This window comes from Mixophyes fleayi, chromosome 2 (genome assembly GCF_038048845.1).
Source record: "Mixophyes fleayi isolate aMixFle1 chromosome 2, aMixFle1.hap1, whole genome shotgun sequence".
NCBI lineage: Eukaryota > Metazoa > Chordata > Amphibia > Anura > Limnodynastidae > Mixophyes > Mixophyes fleayi.
The window spans coordinates 372483302-372501439 of record NC_134403.1 but is presented as its reverse complement, the minus strand read 5'-3'; the positions used below and the strand labels follow the sequence as shown (position 1 = coordinate 372501439).

The following is an 18138-nucleotide window of genomic DNA, read 5'->3' as shown; positions in this document are numbered from 1 at the left end:
ACACCAGCCCTTCACGTACCTCCTTAGAGTTTTGCTATGGGAACCACAAGCTCTAACACAAAGTAAGAGACTAAGAACAAGAGGGACTTTACCTCCTCCATTCTTCTGCTGTCAACACATGATCCAGTACAACACAGAATTATGGCAGCATCCAATGAACAACCTCTGAATAAGTTTGTGTAAATAAAGCTGTTAATTCCTAGTGTTCTTCCTCAATCACCTGTTGCTTGAACCTTTTCTCCCCAAAGGTGACATGTTCTAGTTCATTACCTATAACAGAGGCCGTCCAAGAGGGTCACCTACGTTCTCACAGACATTGTTTGTTATTTGGGAAGTTGGAGGCTGCAAAACTTTTGTTCTTCAAGGTTCCACATATAGGGGTTCTTTATACACCGTGGACGATGTCTGTGAGGAAATACTATGCTTCATATTTATGGTGTTTTATGAGTCATTTAATATTTGTACTTTGTTGGACACTTTCTCTAGTGGTTTGTGCGCGGTTGTATCATTTTTATTTTTTATTTTTTTTTGTCCTTTAACTGCTGATTGGTCCTCGTGGCTGTTAGTTGCGTCTTCTGTAGTGTCCTGTATGTAACTGAACGTTCCTCTATCTGCAGACACTGAGCAAGAAGGAGTTCTGGCAGCTGGTACAGCAGAGCTATGGCACCGAGCTGGGCCTGAATAATGAGGAGATGGAAAGCCTAGCCATGCCACCGGAGGACATAGTGCCCGCCAGGTAAGAGGCTCCTGGGCCGCGCTGTTATATGACACACATACATGGTCAGTTACGCAGTACCTGCGTGTGTCGCTCAGAGACAGAGTATGGTGGTATGAGGTTCAGGCAGCACATTAATGTACAGTCCTAGTGACACACAGACGTATGAGTACAAACTACATCCACTCAGGTTCTTCTGTGCTCAGCTGAGCCCTGCAGAAGTGTGATATGTGATTGGATGACTGGCTGTTGCATTACTGGGCCTTCATTGTCCAATGGGCCACGTGGAAGGCACTTGAGGGCCACCACGTTGCTAATCAATGGCATTTTCATACCCTGGAATTTGAATCAGTGCTGATTTAATAATTGAGGATGTGCATGTGATGTTTTGAGTGACCCATTCTTCTTTTTAATGAAATTGAAATTAAAATTAAATGTTTCAATTTATAGTAAATGTCATGGGAGATGTGATGGAACACTGTACACTGGCTGATATTACACTGGTTGATAATACACTGTACACTGGCTGACCTTACACTGGCTGACCTTACACTGGCTGATATTACACTGTATGCTGGCTGACCTTACACTGGCTGACATTACACTGGCTGATAATACACTGTACACTGGCTGATATTACACTGGCTGATAATACACTGTACACTGGCTGACATTACACTGGCTGACCTTACACTGGCTGATATTACACTGTATGCTGGCTGACCTTACACTGGCTGACCTTACACTGGCTGATAATACACTGTACACTGGCTGACCTTACACTGGCTGACATTACACTGGCTGATAATACACTGTACACTGGCTGATATTACACTGGCTGATAATACACTGTACACTGGCTGACCTTACACTGGCTGACCTTACACTGGCTGACCTTACACTGGCTGATAATACACTGTATGCTGGCTGACCTTACACTGGCTGATATTACACTGGCTGATAATACACTGTACGCTGGCTGACCTTACACTGGCTGATATTACACTGGCTGATAATACACTGTACACTGGCTGACCTTACACTGGCTGACCTTACACTGGCTGACATTACACTGGCTGACATTACACTGGCTGACATTACACTGGCTGACCTTACACTGACTGACCTTACACTGGCTGACCTTACACTGGCTGACCTTACACTGGCTGATATTACACTGGCTGACCTTACACTGGCTGACCTTACACTGGCTGATATTACACTGGCTGATAATACACTGTATGCTGGCTGACCTTACACTGGCTGACAATACAGTGTCAGCCAGTGTATATGTATCACACGGCTATAATTACACTTATCTTACATCATCATCAACATTTATTTATATAGCTCCAGCAGATTCTGTAGTTCTTTAACATCATGCCATCATTGTCTGCTTCACACAGTGTTCTGTCATGTAGGACTCCCGGCAAGATGGGGTGTGAAGAATTGGGGGAGAAGACCCCCAGGGGAAGTTCCCTCACCAGAGATGTTGTTTCCCAGACAGAGACAGATTCGCTGAATCTCCTACAAATGGTGGGAATTTGAGTGCAATGGCACAGAGCTAAGGGGGCTTGACGTCCTGTTAGTCAGAGGGGGGGGGGTAATGTGCCTGCTGTGAGTCGGAGGGGTAGGGGGGGGGTGGCGCTGGGCCTGCTGTGAGTCGGAGGGGGGGTGGGGTGGCGCTGGGCCTGCTGTGAGTCGGAGGGGGGGGGGGTGGCGCTGGCCCTGCTGTGAGTCGGAGGGGGGGGGGATGGCGCTGGCCCTGCTGTGAGTCGGAGGGGGGGGGGGGGGTGGTGGCGCTGGCCCTGCTGTGAGTCGGAGGGGTAGGGGGGGTGGCGCTGGGCCTGCTGTGAGTCGGAGGGGGGGTGGTGTGGCGCTGGCCCTGCTGTGAGTCGGAGGGGGGGGGGTGGCGCTGGCCCTGCTGTGAGTCGGAGGGGGGGGGGGGTGGCGCTGGCCCTGCTGTGAGTCGGAGGGGGTGGGGATGGCGCTGGGCCTGCTGTGAGTCGGAGGGGGGGTGGCGCAGGGCCTGCTGTGAGTCGTCGGGGGGGGGGGGGTGCACTGGGCCTGCTGTAATATGAGGGGGGAAGCCGGGCCTGCTGTGATATGGAGGTTGGGATGGTGTTGGGCCTGCTGTGATATGGAGGTTGGGATGGCGCTGGGCCTGCTGTGAGTCGGAGGGGGGGGTGGCGCAGGGCCTGCTGTGAGTCGTCGGGGGGGGGGGGGGGGTGCACTGGGCCTGCTGTAATATGGGGGGGGAACCCAGGCCTGCTGTGAGTCGGAGGGGGGGGAGGGGCGCTGTAATATGAGGGGATAAGCCGGTCCTGCTGTGATATGGAGGTTGGGATGGTGTTGGGCCTGCTGTGATATGGAGGTTGGGATGGCGCTGGGCCTGCTGTGAGTCAGGATGCAGACCTATTATGTTTTTATAGATAACTGTATTTATACTGATAGACAGAAATGTTACTTCAGTTTTAATATCTGTATATCGCTAGTAGTTGGGGAAGGGTTTTCACAGTATATATCTATATGAAGTACACTTGCCTGCCAGTGATTCATTGCTCACTCTCCCCTAGATATCAGGACAGATCCTGCCAGAAAAGCCCCAGGGGGAAAAGGCTGATGAGAAAAGCCCCCTCCTCAGCTCAACCAGGAACAGCAGCCTCCGTGCACAGATCGGGACCCCCACCCTCGCTCTGGATCTGAATGGGAATGAGAACCAACACGCTGACCGCAGCAGCGCCTCCGACACTCCTGACGAATGTACGTGACTGGGTCCTACCCAATAGTTCTACTGACTCATCGGTGGTTGTGCCGTGCTCTGTGCCGAGAGGCGGTGGTTGTGCCGAGAGGCGGTGGTTGTGCCATGCTCTGTGCCGAGAGGCGGGTGGTTGTGCCATGCTCTGTGCCGAGAGGCGGTGGTTGTGCCATGCTCTGTGCCGAGAGGTGGTGGTTGTGCCGTGCTCTGTACCGAGAGGCGGTGGTTGTGCCGAGAGGCGGTGGTTGTGCCATGCTCTGTGCCGAGAGGCGGTGGTTGTGCCATGCTCTGTGCCGAGAGGCGGTGGTTGTGCCGTGCTCTGTGCCGAGAGGCGGTGGTTGTGCCGAGAGGCGGTGGTTGTGCCATGCTCTGTGCCGAGAGGCAGTGGTTGTGCCGAGAGGCGGTGGTTGTGCCATGCTCTGTGCCGAGAGGCGGTGGTTGTGCCGAGAGGCGGTGGTTGTGCCATGCTCTGTGCCGAGAGGCGGTGGTTGTGCCATGCTCTGTGCCGAGAGGCGGTGGTTGTGCCATGCTCTGTGCCGAGAGGCGGCCCAGCTCCTCAGCCTCTTGTGTTTAGTGTAAATGTGGAGTTATGTGATCAGTCAGTATTACAGATTTGTTGTTGTGTGTGCTGCATGCTGAGGTCTGCTCCCTCTGTACCCTGTTCTTCCTCCAGTACAGATAGACTTTATTACACTCTTGGTGGTTCTGTCATCTCACGTTGCACAGATTGTCTTGGCCAATCACATACAATAACAATACCAGCTAAATGATGAAACAAAATCTACTCCTTCTGTGTACAAAAATCATTACTTATTTGTCATTTATTTGCTTTGTAGTTATACAAAAGGAGGTTATTTTTTAAATATTTTTTTATTAAATTCTATTAAACACATGGCTGACACAATATAGAGATCGGAAAGACGCTGGGGAGCGTCTCTGAAAATTCTTGTACAGGTAACGGTGTAGATCATGTAAAGTTGCCGTAGCAGTCAGATATTACATTTCGTTTTGTAACCTGTTTTGGTTACAGTGGAGAACATGTATTATTCTACGCCTGTTACCTGTAGAGTATATAGATATCCTGCAGAATCATATCCTATCTAGTGGAGGACAGGATCACCAGATCTAGTGGTGTAAAAGGAGTGTGGCTTAATTACTTTGTAGATTTTGGTGAAAAGATAATTACAGCAGTTCTATAAAATCCTTATTTGAGGATTTGAAGTATTCTAGTGATTCTCCAGCCAGACTCCGCCTGGGTATGCTGGGACTTGTGGCTCCACAGGTGATGACGTTGCCCTACTTCTAGACATCTGTGTGGGTTTATGTGCCAATGACTGGGCCATACGAAGTTCTGTAACCTGCAGAAATTACCATAAGAACTCTGTGATATACCATGTACACAGGGGGGGGGGGGGTTAGTCTGACACTCATACATACTCTATATACTGTGTGTATACATATATTTTTTTTTTCCTCTTCCCCCCCCCCCCCCAATAGATGAAAGGGCTCACGAGAAGGTGGAAGGGAGATTATACATCAACCGAATCTTTCACATCAGCGCAGAGAAAATGTTCCAACTGCTTTTCACCCCCTCTCGTTTCATGCAGGATTTCCTCTCCTCCAGGAAGGTGTTTGGTGAGTGTAGATCACTGTCTGATGCACCTTGTTCTGTACGACAGTGTACAGCAGGGGTGCTCAAAGAGCAGCCCGCCTGATGACGTCATTACTGCAGGCATTTCATCATCATACAATTATATTATTGTTAAATATCCCAGAAATTGGAATTTCACTTTGTGTGTAATACTAGGGGCATTTATACCTGTTTGGTATTCGCATCTCATTGATGTCCACACCGCCGCTGGTATGTAGCATAATACCAGGCTCTGATGTGTTTATTGCTTTTTATTAAAACAATTATGTTACGTAAATAAAAGTAGTTACAGAATTGTATAATGTTCCAGCTCTGTAATAGTGTTAGGCTAGTCTCTAACATGTGAGCGTTTAGTGGTTCTTAATCCTAGAGCTGAGAATGGCATGTTGGGACTTGTAGTTCCACAACAGCATAGATTGCCTAGTGATATCGTACAGGCACCGGAGAGCCCAGCCGGTAGCAATCCCTCCGTACCCGGAACTGTTCCCTTATTACCGCTTCTCTGTCATTCAGATCTGGAGTCCACTCCGTGGCAGCCAGCTGACGGCGGCAATCAGACCAGGATGCTGACCTACACGATAACCATCAATAACCCGCTGATCGGAAAGTTCACATCTGCCACAGACAACCAGGTACCCTGCAGCCTTGTACGCTGACATTATAAGAACACCAGCGTGTATTTGAGGGTTGGTTGACGTGGTTTTGTAATTCGGGAAAACGATTATCGCCGGTATTTGATGCTTGTGGGTAAGAGGCCTTAGAAAGATTCTGAGCATGTAATGGTCCACTTAGAGGACAGATACAAGGTCATTGAGTCTACAGTGAGCTCTAGGTACACCTCTGTAATGTCTCGTCTCTTACATCACACAGTATGTTCTATCATTAGACGCAAACTGTACAATTACAAGCTGACATTAAGTTGTGCAGCCTATATTGTGTTTGCAGTGTGTTATTGAGTTGTTGTGATTTGTCTTCATTAAGGCACAGTCCCTGGAAGTGCAGAATTCTATAATAATCTAATAGGACAGGTGAATAACCATTATAGACTTAACTGAGTTTTTTACTCAATATAATATTATGGCTGATTAAAATACCCTGGTTTCCTACAAGATGGTATCTTAGCCCGGTAAAAACAAATTCTAGTTTGTTTGTTTTTTAGCTACACATATAAAGGACAGAGTATCCATGTGACTGTGCATCTTCCAGCTCACAAGTTGTGTTGTGTATAATTGCAGACACTGTACAAGGACAGCCAGGAAGGACAGTTATACGCGGTAGACACGGAGGTCTTCACGCATGACGTTCCGTATCACGATTACTTCTACACCTTGAACAAGTACTGTATTTCCCGAACATCCAGACACAAGTGTAGGCTGCGGTAAGAGGCATGAACAGATCCTGGATATACAGGAAAACATCCTCTCTATACAACCGTTATTCATAAGTTGCAGAAACATTTAGCAGAAATCTCTGAAGCTGTTGTATGTTGGGCCCAACATTCTACATCAGTGACACTTCCAGCCTATATCCTGACAGAGGGCTGTATATCTGTTACTGTAAGTCTAAGAATGTCACTGTAACTTATATGACAGAAGGGTCGTCCTCACCAGCTACCTCTCTTTTTGGTTCCAAATCCTCCCAGTCCTCTACACACCTAACTTGTCCCTCTTTGGGGTCCCATGTTGTCTCCTCTGTATATAATAACATTGGCCCTGTATGTTGTGATTGTCTTATTGCACTTACAGCTGGAAAAAGAATGGAAAAATGTATATGATTAAATATTCTTTGTACAATGCTGCGTAGTGAGGCTCTATATAAATAAACAGTAATAAAATGAACGTTCATCAGTTTATAACGTCTTAGAATGGGAGCCCCTCCTATACAGGGGGATGAGGCCATTCTCAGAGACGCCATAGTGATGTCACTGCTTCCTAGGGCGTTGATTGGCTGCCACAGCTGTGATTAGGTGACGGCAGCGCTTTGTGTCTCTCTATGGAATGTTATGCAGGAGGTACAGACATAAGAGTTTTATAGCGTCATGTACCCACGAGTGTGACTGATGTGTTAATGTGTCACTTTATGTTTTCAGCGTTTCCTCTGATTTGAAGTACAAGAAGCAGCCGTGGGGGCTGATCAAGACCTTCATTGAGAAGAACTCGTGTAGTGGGCTGGAGGACTACTTTAAACAGTTAGGTGGGTCCTTATAATGAGACTCCATAGGTGGATTAGTGGGTAACACATGCAAAGCGTGTTCTATCACTTACATAATACGAACATTACCTCCTAGATCAGTGTTGGCCAACATGTGGCTCTCCAGGTGTTATGAAACTACAAGTCCCAGCATGCTTTGCCAGTAGATAACCAGCCAATAGCTGAAGACCATGCTGAGACTTGTAGTTTCACAACACCTGGAGAGTCACAAGTTGACCAGGGCTGTCTTAGATTGTAAGCTCTTCGGGTTAGGACCACCTCTACATTCATTTTAATACGTCATTGTGCGTGTCGTCTGTAACATGATCCCGCTGTTGTACCGAGCTGCATAATGTATTGTCACCCTCGATTAATGAAGGATGATTATATAAATACATAGGTCTTATTAATGCTTCTGTGAGATTTATTTTAATTGCTGCAATTTCTGCACTAAAACCAAAGTAACCAATCGGACGCTTGTTTTCATTGTCTCTCTTGCAATAGGCCATTAATTTAAGTTATTGTTGCATTAAGTTTATTGGTTGCATTGGTTTTAGGGCAACTTTTCAGCAGTATTATTAGATCTGTTGTGTATTATCTATGTTATAATCTCTCATTATTACACACTAGGCATGCTGTATAGTTATCTGTAGTCACAGGGCCAATGTCACATTTTCCTGGGTGTTGCAGAGTCGGATCTTCTGGCGGAGGAAACCACAAGTAGCGCCTTGCAGGATAACAACAAATCCGGTGGCCTCAGGAGGAGGAGGCGGCCTCACAGCCGCAGCGGCGGAGATCACCTGAGTAAGCGCGGCTCACAGCGCGATTCTGGAGACACGGGGCTGGATATGAGGCACGAACACACAGGTAGACCCCGCTCCTAGTCTCCCCTATGACCCAGTCGCTGAACGCGCGGGAGGAAATACAACTTTATTGTACGGCATAAAAATACCTGTACATGCAACATTTATACAAACGTTCACAAGCGGATTTGTAACTCTTGTCTGTTTCCTCATAATACACGTTTATATAGTTTTATAGAACTGTGTCGCTGTTTTACAACAACATTTTCCTGGTTTTCGGTTAATGATTCTTAGAAACGTCTGAATTTAAAACTACTTGACCAACCCCATATGACTGTACAGCTTGGTGCACCCAGCCCTGCTTGAAATAACAAATATATAGTCCAAATTTGTGTGTTAAAGAGGTGGGACCAACTTACTATATCTAGTCCCATTTGTGTGGACTCTTTGGGCCTGATTGTGAGTTAGGAACATAGAAAAGGAGCAACTTTGCACCTGGACAAACCATGGTACAATGCAACGGGTACAAATTGGCTTATTTTTTTGCACGCAAGGAGGATACTGGCTATTTGTTCATGTAGCACACACATACTTGATAGCTTTGTTTTTACACTGAAACGAAAGTTGATCTAGGACATGCCCCTACCCCAACTATAAATCTGTCCCCACGCTTTAGTTTTACCTCCCCCTCTAATGCAACATGGTTTTGCCCAGGTGCAAATTTGTTCCTTTCTTTGCTCCTAACTCAAAATCAGGCCCTTCTTGTGTGCTGGGCAGGTTAGGCCGCAGGAATATGATGATGATGATCATCATCATCATCTCCCATGTCTATATATTAACGGAGGAAGCTGCAGATCTCTATATATAATTACATCATTACGTGAATGTTACAAATTGGTTTCACGTTTGTTTGTGTTTTTCAGGAAAAAGAAGAGACGCTGGCAGGAGAAATGCAATTATTATTGTCATAATGAGTATTTTGTGAGTATTGCCCGTGTCTGTCCTTCCAGCAGAGTGTTTTATGGATGAAGTTTGTTCTCATGGAAATCCTCCTGTTCTACTATAGTATATTCTTACCCAGAATGTATTGTGTGTCTTTGTACTCGGAGAACAGGGCACCTTGTGGAACTACAAATGCAACAGCTGGTAAATGTAGTTTCACTTGGTGTCCTAAAACCGCTGTAAGACAAACTCACATCCGCCCATTTCTTACCATAGATAGAACAGTGTATGTTATATGTTAGTGAAATGAAGGGAGAACCTTTTATAGCCTAATGATCCGTAATAATCGGGAGCTGGTTATGTTTAATGACCTTAAGTGTCCCTGTTGCTTGGAGTCGCGCTGTGCACAGACTGTAGATTAGACATCTTATCAGGAGCTAATTGTATTATAGAGCACATGGGCTTTGTACTAATAGTGAGAGAATATAGATAAGATTTGGGTCCTTCCTCCGAGACCGATGGTGATTGGCTGATAGGACATGTGACTGTCTCGTATCGCTGCTGTCAGCAATCTTATCACACTGTTTCCTAGTTATCAAATCACCGCTGTAGCTTTATAACCTGTGCTGGGGCCTTCATCCTAATCTTCCTTCACCCTTGTATTCAAAGGGATGGTATCATTTTATTTTATATATGAAACATATTATTAATGTTTTTATCATTGTACAACAACATTGCTGTCTGTATAGCGATGTGTCTTGCTGTGTGCCATTTGTTTTTTAGTGGTTTACATTAGGTAAGGGAGGGAAGTTGTAGTCATAATGTGTCTACGCTTCCCTAATAACACTGGGACATCGCCGAGCTCCGCAAATACATAATTCCAGAGTGAATACTGATGAGGTGCACACTACGGAAACTTCTCCCGATATCAGTAACGATTTTACTCCTGACTCCCGATCAGCAGCCGATTCCTGTGTACACACTACACACGTGTTACACGATTTACCTTCCGATCTGTGATCTTCATCCGTCATAACCATCGGCTGAGAAGATCCTGACTCTGTAAACTCCATAGAGATCTATGGACACTGCCGGTCCTGAGGGCATACACACTGCATAGAGATCTATGGACACTGCCGGTCCTGAGGGCATACACACTGCATAGAGATCTATGGACACTGCCGGTCCTGAGGGCATACACACTGCATAGAGATCTATGGACACTGCCGGTCCTGAGGGCATACACACTGCATAGAGATCTATGGACACTGCCGGTCCTGAGGGCATACACACTGCATAGAGATCTATGGACACTGCCGGTCCTGAGGGCGTACACACTGCATAGAGATCTATGGACACTGCCGGTCCTGAGGGCGTACACACTGCATAGAGATCTATGGACACTGCCGGTCCTGAGTGCATACACACTGCATAGAGATCTATGGACACTGCCGGTCCTGAGTGCATACACACTGCATAGAGATCTATGGACACTGCCGGTCCTGAGTGCATACACACTGCATAGAGATCTATGGACACTGCCGGTCCTGAGTGCGTACACACTGCATAGAGATCTATGGACACTGCTGGTCCTGAGTGCGTACACACTGTATAGAGATCTATGGACACTGCTGGTCCTGAGAGCGTACACACTGCATAGAGATCTATGGACACTGCCGGTCCTGAGTGCGTACACACTGCATAGAGATCTATGGACACTGCCGGTCCTGAGTACGTACACACTGCATAGAGATCTATGGACACTGCCGGTCCTGAGTACATACACACTGCATAGAGATCTATGGACACTGCCGGTCCTGAGTGCATACACACTGCATAGAGATCTATGGACACTGCCGGTCCTGAGTGCATACACACTGCATAGAGATCTATGGACACTGCTGGTCCTGAGTACATACACACTGCATAGAGATCTATGGACACTGCCGGTCCTGAGTGCATACACACTGCATAGAGATCTATGGACACTGCCGGTCCTGAGTGCAGACACACTGCATAGAGATCTATGGACACTGCCGGTCCTGAGGGCGTACACACTGCATAGAGATCTATGGACACTGCTGGTCCTGAGTACATACACACTGCATAGAGATCTATGGACACTGCCGGTCCTGAGTACGTACACACTGCATAGAGATCTATGGACACTGCCGGTCCTGAGGGCATACACACTGCATAGAGATCTATGGACACTGCCGGTCCTGAGGGCATACACACTGCATAGAGATCTATGGACACTGCCGGTCCTGAGGGCATACACACTGCATAGAGATCTATGGACACTGCCGGTCCTGAGGGCGTACACACTGCATAGAGATCTATGGACACTGCCGGTCCTGAGTGCATACACACTGCATAGAGATCTATGGACACTGCCGGTCCTGAGGGCGTACACACTGCAGAACTGGAAACACTTAGTTTTATCGGTTATAGAGATTTTTAGTCTGTTTATAAAATGAAATAAAAAATACGATGTACCTTGGTACAATAAAACATGATTGTGGGAGTGTGCACACTAATGGACCGACTGGTCGTTTATCGTGTGATTAGCATGATAATCTGGTGAAAAACCTGCAGTGTGTAACCAGCCTAACATTGAGGAGGCAGCGATCTGCTTTATGTTCCATGATCTGCCCATGGGAAAGTTGGTGCTGTTCTAGGCCACTGTAGCCAATATCTATAATATCTGTGCCTACGAAAATCTATATGCAGTGGCCGAACTGGAAATTTGGAAGTGGCGGTAGATATAGATATATATAGATATATTATAAAATTTTAAACTATAATGTAAGTGAACAACAAATGGTTACAATGCAGCTAAGAGTCCAGTTATCTAGGTTATAGGTGGCCCCTGGATTTATATTTCATGCCGCCCTGTGGTATTTTGCAGCCCCCACTCTTCCCCTACGTTACAAATTAAATGACCTCCATCTCCAATGCACCCCCCAATATAAAGTAATGACACATTGTGTCAGCTCTTGTGTACATAATAAGTAACAGATAATCATTGGTCTTCTCCCCTCAGGCTGGTCCTGCTCGTCCTGATGAACATCACTCTGTTTGTCAAGTTGTCGAAGATCGAGAATGCGGCTCAGTCCTTCTACCACGTCCAGCACGAGCGGTCTGACAGGTGCGGATGTTTTATCTCGCGTGTCTTCTCTGACTTATTAACTCGCCAATAACCAATAATTTGAGACTCAAATTTGCAGCGTCTTCTCTTGTCCGTCCCGAACATCTGACACTGCCCTCAAACATTTACTTCCAGTTCAATATAAATCCCTCCACCCCCCTCTTGTCCTTATGTGACCTCACATTTGTGAGATCAGGATTTCCGCCCCGTACTTGTGTTCTGTGACTCTTTATATATCGTGCTCCCCCTGTTCTGTGCTACAATACTGCTCCCACTTTATCTCTTTCTCATTGTCTCATCTTCCATTCTCCAGGTTACATCCCAGCGATGCAGCCGGAGGAGGTGAATCTCGGGGTAACAAGGGTCCCGGACCACGATTGAAAGGTGTCCTGCGGGACTCCATCACTACACTGGAACAGGTGACGCACAGGAGCCCTCTAATTAGCAGGAGGAAGTGGGAGCGTTTCATACTACACTGCACACACGTGTCCTGTACACGGTTAGAGCGTGTGCAGAGCAGCCTCTCACTCATCTCTCACTGGCAGATCATAATCAGGGTCCTGGGTACAGGGGCGATTGTCCTTTATAATCCCCTCTGTTCAGCTGCGGAGTGAGGAAGATATTAGAATAGAATGCGCTGGCAGTATAATGCTACAGGAAGTCTGATCCTAATACTTTGTACTTGTATGGACAGCAGGAATATGACAGTCTTCACTGACTACATGGAATGTGCAGCCTGCACAGATGATTCTGGACCGTACAGAAGGGTGATCCATTCAGGAACATGAGTCCCTTTAAGTGCTATAATTTGTATAAAACCGCTCTGCACATGCTCGACAACGAGCCTTACGCTAGTGGACACAGGTACCTGCAATTCATGGTCATACACAAATGATACCTCCGACAGCCTGTGACTTGAAGGGCAGGAATGGGCAGACTGACAGTAAGTACAGCACATGCACATTGGCCCGATCCCATCTCTGAGCAGCGATTAAACTAAAACATGCATTTTATGTACAGTAGGTTAATAACACCCTGATAAATGTATTTCATGGAAAAAAAAAATGATAAAAATGTTTATTTTTATTAATGATTATAGTATAACTGTTGTTAATGTATCGGATATATTGCGCAATGAGGTGACTTTATATTGTACATATCCTTAGTGTGTATCCTGCAGTGTGTTGTTTGTATAGCCAGAGTGTGCGTAGATCTGTATTCACATGGAAGCGTTTCTTCAAATCTGCTTGTACGTGCATTCAGGCTGTTGTAGTAAAATTGCAGTCCTTAATGAATAGGGCCCCGAGTTTTCAGACTTAGAATAGTGGCCCCCAGGTGCTAGAGCCCGTATCGTTTCTCTAACATTGTCTGATTTTTCAGTATTAGACATGGGACACTTCATCCTCCCCTTGCCCCCAGAACAGATGGTTTCTTCCACAGAGCAGCCCACAGATATCACATCACATCACAGCTGCATAGACTCTCACAGCCGCATTACAGTGTTATCTCCCTGAGCACACAGCGCCACCTATCTGCGCTACTAGGAACTGACACTAGATACCAGAACACACTACATTACAGGGGTGTTATCATCCTGAGCACACAGCGCCACCTATCTGCGCTACTAGGAACTGACACTAGATACCAGAACACACTACATTACAGGGATGTTATCTCCCTGTGCACACAGCGCCACCTATCTGCACTACTAGGAACAGACACTAGATACCAGAACACACTACATTACAGGGATGTTATCTCCCTGAGCACACAGCGCCACCTAACTGTGCTACTAGGAACTGACACTAGATACCAGAACACACTACATTACAGGGATGTTATCTCCCTGAGCACACAGCGCCACCTATCTGCACTACTAGGAACAGACACTAGATACCAGAACACACTACATTACAGGGGTGTTATCTCCCTGAGCACACAGCGCCACCTATCTGCGCTACTAGGAACTGACACTAGATACCAGAACACACTACATTACAGCGGTGTTATCTCCCTGAGCACACAGCGCCACCTATCTGCACTACAAGGAACTGACACTAGATACCAGAACACACTACATTACAGCGGTGTTATCTCCCTGAGCACACAGCGCCACCTATCTGCACTACAAGGAACAGACACTAGATACCAGAACACACTACATTACAGCGGTGTTATCATCCTGAGCACACAGCGCCACCTATCTGCACTACTAGGAACTGACAGATACCAGAACACGCTGTAATAATTGCACATTTTATGGAAGACTCCAGTCATTGTTATTTCCCAGTGACCAGAGTGCAAAGCATTCAGGTGATGATGATACAACATTTTGGATGCAGGGGAGGTTTAAATGGAGGCATGAGGTGTTTTCTTCTGGCTCCCAAGGAGTAGGGTTTCATGTGATTGGATGTGAGATGCAGCTACCAGTGGCCCCTCCTCCAATCACACGCTGCCACCTTGGTCCTGATGTCCTCCTGCTCTTTTCACTTCTCTCTGCAGCTCCGTGTGTCTTTATGAATTACTGGTTAGATCTACACTTCACTAAATAATCAGTAAAATAACAATAATTCTAATATTTAATATGTTTTGTAGTGTAATATAACTTTGCTCCACCTTGTGTTTTATCCCCAGCTGAAGAGCTCCCTCCTCATCCTCCAGAAGAGTTTTGATCTCATAAACAAGTCAAGGGGAGAAGAAGGGGCTTCTGGGAGTTAGCCAGCGTGGCGGGGGCCAGCGGCTGCCCGTGGAATGATCGCAGATGTCTGACAACACAACCTGTGGACGCTCCTACCTGGTCGTATAGAGGCCTTTTTATAACCACAGCAAAGAACATTCTGGAGTTTACAGCGCAGTTGTCGGCTGGATTTTCTACGACGCTGCTAGATTTGTGTCTGTTCATTTTCAGCCTTAAACGTATTTAACATTTTTAATGTTTTTCTTTTTGTTTTGTATAATCACTTTATACTATGTTCATCTATTTAAATTTTTCAGATTTCTGTCACATAAAAGCTCAGGATTTACGCCGGACCTTATTTTTAATAAAATGGTAGCACACGTTCCCCTCACCTGAATATGTGTGGTGGGGGGTTACTGAGCAATCTCAGGGGTGATACATTGTTATAATGTACCTTTTTATTCTCATGGAATCTGACTCTTGAATGTGTATGTATATATATATGGGATTTTGTTTTGACAAAGTTTACTAGGCATTTGTTATTTAAATTAAAGGACACATTTTCTGTACAATGTAAAAGTATCTCGCAGACTTTTTTACAGCAATTTTATAAGGATACCTACATTTTCCAGGTCAGCTTCTCCTTCTGTACAGCGACTCTGAATTAAGGAGGCTTCACAAAAATAACATTTATTTCTACTGTTACCGTACTGTAATTGTTACTTATTCTGTTGTACTTCTTACTAAGGTGTATAGGAATCACACGCATTATGGAACAATACTGAGTGAAAGCCTTAATGCCAAGATCATACATCGCATAATCTATAGTATAACCATATTTCCTGTGCTTGGTGAAATATGGGACAATTAGAAGGATATTTACTGTCACTGAGTTCCCCAGGAGTCCACAGACTTGGGTGGTTTAATACAAATCGAGAACTTGTAATATCCGTACTGCCCAGCAGGGGGTGCAGTATCCCATCTTTACCCACTGTTTAATCTGTACCCAACAGATATGTTTTATGTTGTGTGAACGTTGGATGCAGTAAGACAGGTGTAGAGTCATTTTATGGAGACGGGAGTGAGCCACACCTATCGAGATGTATAGCAAATGCCTGAAAATCCGGCGCCATTAATGAATCGTCAGAAGTCATAGCTGTCCAACTCCTAGGAATTTCCTGCCCTATAGGATTATTCCCAGCCGTACAATGTTTTAACCTTCCATTATAAAGCCTGTGCTGTATTACTCAGGCTGCCTCCTTGTGTTTCTTATGATGATTCTAGTTCATAGAAAATGTGTCTAAGCCGTGTGCTGTGTACTAGTCTATACACCAAATCTTTTACTTGTAAAACTGTGACGTTTCCTTGTGAATATGAACTGCTCCAATGTGCCCTTTCCCCTTATCAGAAACCCAGCAGTAGCCTGGTCATAATAGAAGGGAATGTGTCTGAAGTTGGGTTATTAATTGTAGTTTTGTTTTGCTGTGTTTGCACTGAGTATTTAACACCAGTCATCTCGCAGTAGGTTCAGTTACAGAGAATGTGTGATAAGGGTTTAACATGGTGATTTAGCAAAACGCGTCAGGTTTTCTATTTGTTGACGACTGGAGGCGCCTGAATGGCTGCTATCACCAAAATGTGACTCTTTGTTGATGATATTTGAATGATGCATCACACAGTGATGATAGACTGTAATATGTTCAAGGGCCACATATGAGACACCTGATATATATCCTGTGACCACCTCTGATATATATCCGCAGACTCCTGTTATACATAATGTTATTTCCGGTCACTACACATTTCTGTACTGTTCATCTGGTCCTCACTGATGGGGTTTGATATTGTGGATGTATATAGTAAGAATATTTATTTAATTATATAAGGGGCATCTATAATTATACTGTTAGATACCTCTTACATTACACATCCGGAGGCAATGATGGCCATTGAATTTGCGACGCTCATTATTTGTTTTCTGGAGGTTGCTGAGGTCATAGAAATCTTCCCGTACTTCCGATAATGGCCCCTGGTAAAAAACCTAATCCCACTTGTACTATTAGTTTGGGCTCAGCAGATCTGTGTATATTTAGGTGAGACGGGGAGGTTGTCTGTGATCAGTTTGGGAATCTCTCTCCTGGTAGGAATAGAAAGGTTTCCATACATTTCTGCAGCTGAACATCTTCACTTCTACTGAGGAAATAACGTGTTCAAAATGAACATTTCTGTTTTCTTGCCAGCGGACGTTATCTCGGTGAATCCAATCTCTCGGCTCGGAGCGCAGTGTCAGCAAACGGACAACACAAGATATTATTACCTGAAGTACAGAAGTTGTCTAATAGTAATGTGAAAACATCTCTAAATCACTTTACACTTGTGTATATTGTCGTTTGTTTCTTTACGGATCCTCCGTTAATAGGATATACTGGAGAATATCCATCTGGATTCATAGACCCAGCAATCTGATATATATTATTAGTTGTGTGTTTTGGATGTTGTTACTAGATTTCTCGTTGGTAACTTTTGCACCAGATGAATGTATCATGTATGTTACATGGTGGATATCATACAAGGGCATCTACATGGTGTCCCTCAGGCCAGATCTTGTTACTGTAATAAGTACATCTTGATGATCTATCTAGAACACATCCTGCTGTGACCGTTCCCAATAACATAACCAGGACACTATTAAACCAGTTCATGTTGATCCCTTTGTAATGGCTGCGTTACGTCTGTGTGACTAGTTAGCTCAGGAGAAATCTATAAGCTATAATTCATGATCGCCTGTGATCCTGGCTGTAAGTCAGCAGGAGCCGTCCCCAGCAGGGGGTGTATGCGCCGATCTCCTGAACGCGCAGCGCGCTTCACACTTAATAACCGGTTCTTTGCATTTGCAAAGCTGCTTCTCACACTGTGAACCTGCTCAATTACATTGGAGGAAACCTGTTACATATGAAACAATAGGTACTAGAAGTAGAATGACCGCACTAAGTGGGTTAATAGATAAATAGTATTAAACCCCCAATCTTACTTATGATATAGTCCAGTGTAACTTTCCTATCATAGCTGGAGGGTGCTCCCTTATACTTGTAATTAATGTGTAGAACCAGAGGAAAAGAAAGTATGTCAAGAGGCACTCCGGGATATTAAAATTGAAATAACATTTTATTGGTATGCATTAAAATAATATATCTAACAACTAGCGAAATATATTAAAAACATGTGCTGTGTGAAAATAAAAATGCAGATCT

General features: G+C 45.2%; 1 protein-coding gene across 6 annotated transcripts in view; it reads left to right on the top strand.

Moving 5' to 3' along the window:
- Positions 1-17843, top strand: part of GRAMD1C (GRAM domain containing 1C) — a 116079-nt gene extending 98236 nt beyond the window's left edge. For 4 of the 6 annotated variants that reach the window (XM_075197410.1, XM_075197413.1, XM_075197412.1 and 1 more), the window contains exons 7-18: positions 618-736; positions 2122-2251; positions 3292-3478; positions 4971-5108; positions 5638-5756; positions 6360-6502; positions 7214-7317; positions 8005-8181; positions 9041-9098; positions 12106-12210; positions 12524-12629; positions 14845-17843. In XM_075197410.1, the coding sequence (XP_075053511.1) occupies positions 618-736; positions 2122-2251; positions 3292-3478; positions 4971-5108; positions 5638-5756; positions 6360-6502; positions 7214-7317; positions 8005-8181; positions 9041-9098; positions 12106-12210; positions 12524-12629; positions 14845-14928 (1470 nt within the window). In that variant the 3' untranslated portion in view covers positions 14929-17843. The remainder of the gene's footprint in view (positions 1-617; positions 737-2121; positions 2252-3291; positions 3479-4970; positions 5109-5637; positions 5757-6359; positions 6503-7213; positions 7318-8004; positions 8182-9040; positions 9099-12105; positions 12211-12523; positions 12630-14844) is intronic. The other 2 variants (XM_075197411.1, XM_075197415.1) reach the window with 1 other exon arrangement.
- The last annotated feature ends 295 nt before the right edge of the window (positions 17844-18138 follow it).